Source organism: Fukomys damarensis, unplaced genomic scaffold (genome assembly GCF_012274545.1).
Source record: "Fukomys damarensis isolate Sample0158 unplaced genomic scaffold, DMR_v1.0_HiC HiC_scaffold_34, whole genome shotgun sequence".
NCBI lineage: Eukaryota > Metazoa > Chordata > Mammalia > Rodentia > Bathyergidae > Fukomys > Fukomys damarensis.
This window is the reverse complement of record NW_022900946.1, coordinates 4,204,001-4,210,187: the sequence shown is the minus strand read 5'-3', so window position 1 is coordinate 4,210,187 and position 6,187 is coordinate 4,204,001. Positions and strand designations below refer to the sequence as shown.

The 6,187-nt window shown below is 46.8% G+C and overlaps 1 protein-coding gene across 2 annotated transcripts in view; it reads right to left on the bottom strand.

Moving 5' to 3' along the window:
- The window catches only part of Arhgap17 (Rho GTPase activating protein 17), a 48,667-nt gene that overhangs the window by 37,764 nt on the left and 4,716 nt on the right, over nt 1-6,187 (bottom strand). For both annotated transcript variants that reach the window (XM_019207400.2, XM_019207401.1), the window contains exons 2-5: nt 5,699-5,772; nt 3,175-3,286; nt 2,869-2,945; nt 626-737 (exon numbers count right to left, since the gene is read on the bottom strand). In XM_019207400.2, the coding sequence (XP_019062945.1) occupies nt 626-737; nt 2,869-2,945; nt 3,175-3,286; nt 5,699-5,739 (342 nt within the window). In that variant the 5' untranslated portion in view covers nt 5,740-5,772. The remainder of the gene's footprint in view (nt 1-625; nt 738-2,868; nt 2,946-3,174; nt 3,287-5,698; nt 5,773-6,187) is intronic.

Here is a 6,187-nt window from a genome sequence, read left to right as displayed (position 1 = left end):
AGGGAGGGGAGGGACAAGGGGAAAAATGAGAATCAAGACCTATTATGTAAAGGTACAGAATCCCAATGATGAATGTAATTGTACTGTATACTTAGACTGTACCAATAAACTCAATAAAAAGAAAAAAAAAAAAAAGAAAAGAAGCCTTCTAATGTCTCTATGATCACTAAATTACTATATATTAAATCTTGTGACATTTGTTCTAGAAAACCTGTATTTGCACTGATCTATTTTTATATCTATGGTGCACTGTGTAACTTTATGATATGTTTTGCTACGGGATTTTTTTTCTCTTTGCTACTTTATTTCAAATAAGCTTAACCAAGGTTTTAAAATATCCTCCTCAAATCTTTAAAATAAGTGTGTTTTGTTCATTTTTTCATATAGTTTACTCTAGATGTAGGGGGAATATACAAAACTCATCTCTTAAAAAATATTTTCTACTAAAAATAATATTTTATTTTGTCTATAATGTAGAGAAAGAATAAAAAACTCCTTTTTATATCATTCCGAATATCCTGATAGGAATTCTATAAACATAATTTGCAGTATTTGACATTATCCCTCATTGGCAGATACAAAACGCTGACACACACACACTCCCCAGGGAGCTCTCATACCATACCTTACACTGCTCTACTTTATTTCCAGCTTCATCCATCTCTTCCTTTAGGGTATCTATTTTTGATGGAAGCCCCTGAAAGTTGGTGCCTGAAGATTTGTGAGCTTGGTTCCACCTGCAAAATGAAGGGGCAGCCAGCCTCTGAGGATTGGACACGCTCAGCCTCAGGGAATCAGCAAAGGAGACAGCCTTCCCCAGGACAGACTCTACCTGGGAAAGGGTCAGCACCCTGGACAGCCGCTCAAGTTATTCTCTAAGAACAGAAGCAGGTAAACAGACATTAGCTTCCCCCCAGGGCAGGACAGACATTAGCTTCCCCCCAGGGCAGGACTCTCCATGGGCTTGGACACAGTCACCCTGACCTGACCTCACACAGATCCACTGCTGAAAAGCAGTCCATGCTGCCCCCTTCCACAGTGATCAGCCACAGACTTTCTGCTCTCCTGCTCTGATTACAATGTTCCTGTGCCTCTGGGAACAAGCCCTGCTCTCACATCTGTGACCCGTGGTTATTTTTAGCAGGTAAAAGCCAAACTTCAAAAATAGAGCTATGAAAGCATTAAAAAAATGTTATAGTAGTAGGGTTGGACGGGGAATAATCTACAGTTTTTTTTGGTTTTTCAAAGGTGCTTTGACTTCCTGTTTGTATACTATGTGTCTGGTGCTGTGGGACACGTTAACACTTTGCACTAAGATGTAGACACTGCGAAGATGCAGCATGAAAACTCATCAGCAGTCACTGCAGTGCTTACAAACACCATCTTCTGCACACTTGCCATGTGCACCTCAGCAGGCCGCAGAGCAGTACTGACAATGCTGCCCTGGGAGTGCGGCTGCAGAGGCTCCGACTGAACCCGCATGTGACCTAGGGAATGCGGCTCTGCGCCTCACTTGCCTCATTGGTGACACCATGACGGTGACCACGACCTGCCTTGCAGAAGTGGCAGGGGTAGGAGACAGAACAGATACACGTGTGCACACTTGTGTGCAGAGAAGATATTCCTATCTACTAGTTCTTATTATTTTTGAACAGTTGATTCATACATTTAACGGACTGGGGCTTTTCTCCTCCAAATAAATGGATATTAAGTCAGTGATGCATCTATCTAATACCAACAGCATCTGAGGAACAAGATCAGCCCTGCTCTGGCCACTTTCTCATCTCTGTGACCAAAGCGCCCGACACAGAGCAGCACCCTGATGGCAGTTACATCAGAACACGTCAGACAAACAGAAGCAATCACGCCTCCTTCACAGAGCAGCAGCAAGGATGGAGACAGTCTGAGAAGCAGAGGCCGGCAAAACCGCCTGCTTTACTGGGCACAGACATGCACTGTCCATGGATGCTTTAAATTCCCCCTTCCTTCCTCTCCCTGTACCCCTCCTCTCCCCACCCCAGGGCCTCACACATGGTGAGCATGCAGTCTACAATGAGCTACACCCTTGGGCCCTACAGGTGCTTTTATTCTACACCAGAATCCGGTGGTTCTGATGGGCATCTGGGTTGCAGTGTCAAAAATATTTACTCTGGCGCTGGGGATTTAGCTCAGTGGTGCTGCCGCCTACCTCACAAGCATAAGGTTCAGAGTTCTATCCCCGGTACCAAAAAAAAAAAAATTTTTTTTTTTTACTCTGACCCTCTACAGAAGTTTGCTGTGTGCTGAGACAGAGCCCAGGCCGTAGGTGCTCATTTCCCTATTTTCAGCCCTTCCACACCCAAGACGAAGAGCACGTAGGTCCTCAAGGATGGAGCTGGGTGGCAATCCTGCCCAGATCACTGCTCTACTGTGGACATGAAACCCACAGGTCGGCAGCCTGTGGATGGGGCGAGAGTCACAGGAGCCCTGCGTGCGGGAGCGCAGAGTTCTTGACCACGAAGGATAATTACAGGAGCAAAGGGCTTGTGACGTGGTAGGGCCCTCAGGAACAGGCCGGACTGCCGATCTATTTATCCCTACACTCTGCTCTCCCAAGCCCGTCCTCTCTCCTATTAAATGGATTTACTCAGTTTTCTTTTTGTTTGTTTCCTTTCACTCTTGCCTCAGGAAGGACAGACTGTTCTCACTCCCACTGCCATGCTGGAGGGAAGGAGGACTAAAGGAGGGGTGGATGGCTGTAACCCGGTCAGTAGAGCAAAGGACAATCCACTGTGTGCTCATTTGTCTTTCATCCGTGGTGGGGCAGCGAAGGCTTGGGGATGGCACAGAGCCTAACGCGACACGGCCTTTCTGACAGCAGTACCGTACCTGGTTCTCACCGAATCCCAGTCCAACACCAATCTAGCAAGCTGCTTCCTCTGCTTCTGGATGTTGGGGATCTCCACCTAAGAGGAAAACATACCAAACGGGATGTCCTCTGGGGTTTCAGTTTAACACTTTAAAATACAATATTTACTTACAAATGTTTTTCTCTCAAACAAAAAAATCTTGTAACCTCAAGTTCCTCCCTTTAGTTCCAAAAGGGAACGGGTACTAAAGCCACCGATTATTCAAGTCTTAGACACACAGGGACCATTCACCATGCAGCCCGTGCTGCCCAGGGCAAGCACCCACCTCCGCTATGCTGTAGAGAGGGTCCACGATCTCCTTTTCCACAAGCACTTCGTGCTGAGAGAGCTCCAGAGCCAGCTGATTCTCAGCGTCTCCGCACGTCTCCAGCATCTTCCTTTAATGACAAGACCCCCCACACAGCGTGTGTGCTAGTTAGACAGGTATTAGATTCTCATACGGTGACAGCCCCGCTTGCTGTACGACGGGAACACAGCAGAGCACTGCCCACCCAATAAAGCCTTCTAACCATTGTACAACACACACAGCTACCACCTTAAATTTGAGGCAACAGACCTGTGCTTTAAAATGAACGCGAGTCTTTCACACACAGACTCTAGAGGCAGAAGTGAATGATGAGGTGAGGGCACAACTTACCCAAGAATTAGGTTCCCACACCAAGTGAGAACTAAGTGTTCTCAAAGTGCCCTGAAAATCTTTAAAGAATATACAAAATCCATGACGTGTTTTCCTATGTCTGCCAGCAATCTAGTCCCAGTGGTGTTAAAAGCTGGCTCTCTTCTGTGCAGATGAGGGACCTGGCTAACGCTGAAAGGACATGTTACATGACTCCTTTTTGGATTTTCTGTGCTCACTGCTAGTGTCACACCAAGTACACAGAGGAGGTAACTCCACTGTCTCTGATCCTCTCTCTCTTTCCTCCCCCTTGGCCCTGACCCCCAGGGATCTGTGACTTTCATGCATCACTAGAAAGTGTGGCATGGTGAGAGGTGGCCATGGCACAGCTGCCTGAGTTTAAATCCAGGCTCTGCTCTTCTACAGCTGTGTGGTCTCAGGCTGTCTTCTCACCCTGTTTGGCCAATACCCTCATCTGGAAAACAGAAGCACTAATATCACCTTCCCAGGGGGTTTTGTTTTGTTTTTCCATTTTTTGAGACAGGGTCTCACTATGTAGTTGAGACTGACCTGGAACTCACTATGTAGCCCAGGCTGGTCTCGAACTCACAGCAACCTTCCTGCCTCAGCCTCCTGAGTGCTGGGATCACAGGAGTGCGCCACCACACCCGGCTCTCCCCAGGTGGTTCTGAGGAGCCAATGAGCTACACCTAGAAAGCACTCAGCACAGGGCCGGCACACAGCACCAGGCTCGAGTGAGGGCAATGGCGTCAGCATGAGGAATTGCGAATGTGGAGGGAACAGGCGCCCCTGCCCTCCAGCACCCAGACAGCACAAAGGAAGGGGAAAAGCACATGGCGCAGGGAAAGCATTCACTCCCAAGAACAAAGGAAAGACTACAGATTCGGGGAAATGGGCAGAAATACCCAAAAGCCATGCACAGCTGGGAAGCAGGGCCCATGCGATAGATAGCACAGAGCCAGATTAAAGACACCAGTCTCACTGGATAAGCAGGTAGAAGGAAGCATAATCTTTTCCTCAATGAAAATCACTTTCTCTTTGATTTTTTTTTATTATTTAAATAATGCATGCCTAATGATTTTGTTTTGAGACAGGGTCTCACTATTTATTCTAGGGTGGCCTTGGATTCACTAGCTAACCTAGTCTGGCCTCAAATTCACAGTGAACCTCCTGCCTCCACCTCCCAAGTGCTAAGATTACTGGGGTGTGTCACCAAGCTTGGCTTACACGCCTACGATAAAAAGGAAAAGCTCTACAGCCAAGTGCACTGGTGGATACAGAGGGGATGGCTAACAAGTAGAAGGCTACAGCTGCTTGAGAGGAGTCACTCCGAAGGTCTCATAGCTCAGCAGAACGGCAATTAGCTGCATATTCCATAGCAGCTAACAGGTTTTGACTGTTCCCAACCACTGGTTAGTGACAGGTGTCTAGGGTGATGGGTATGCTGATTATCCCGATTCGAACCATATGCATTGGACCTGCACTGAATTACTGTACCCCCGAAACAGGTACAATTATGTGTCTATTAAAATAAATATATTTTAGGGCCGGGGATTTAACTCAGTGGTTCGGTGGCCTGCCTTGCAAGTCCAAGGACCCGAGTTCGTTCCCTGGTACCAAAAACAAAACAAAACAATAAAATAAATATATTTTAACAAACAAACCAGAATTAAAGATTTTAAGTTAAAACAAAAAAACCAAATAATTCAGAAAATACATTCTTTTGAGACAACCTTGCATTTGCAAGACAGGCTCGGTGCTCCTGAGCTACATCCTTGGCCTTTTGATTGGTATTTTGATGATCACTCCGACAGGAAGCTACTCGTAGGAGTGAAAAGGACTGGTCAGGGTATAAATGTGAGTCACACCCAGAACAAGGGAAGGACAAAGTTCCTCATACCTAAACTTGGAGGACTACACATTGCCATAGTCACATCAGTACTTTTCTTAGTGGCTCTGCCTCCTCTAACTCCAGCCCTGCTCCTACCAGTGGGAAGATCCCCAGCCACACCAGCAGTTGTGTCCTACTTTCTTCCACAAGGCCTTGCTTCCATCCAGGCAGGCAGGGCGCGCCATCCTGCCTGAAGTCCCTTGGTCCCACCAGGGTTACTGTGTGCCACCCCTTACAACCTTCTACCAGGAGCCAACTTACCCCAGGAGAGATTCTTCCAGCTGAGTTGATGCTTCTTGCATATTCTGAGCAAGTGCTGTCAGAGGGAGTTTTTTCTGGAAGGGAAAAGATACTGGTTTTGTTTTGTTTGTTTTTTCCATTATTGTTTGGACCCTTTCTCAATGACTTTTGTATCACCGTCCACTGATCTCTCCCTCCTGGAAAACTGCGCCGAAAAGAGAGCTGATTCTGGTTCCATTTCTAAGAGTCAGTTCTGTGATTTCATCTCCAGGTCCCAGCTGGGGCTGCTGACTACATGAGACACATTCACCGTCAAGTACCTTGCACCATCAAGTACCTAGCACATAGTACACACTTGGGAAACAGGAGCTGTGGTTCTTCTTGCTCCTGCTGTTATTGTTACTAATTAATCGACCACATATGGTTTATGGGTCACTTATCTGAAATGCCTGGACCAGAAGTGTCAGAGACTGGAGGGTTTGGACTTTGGACCATCTGCCCAGACTTCCC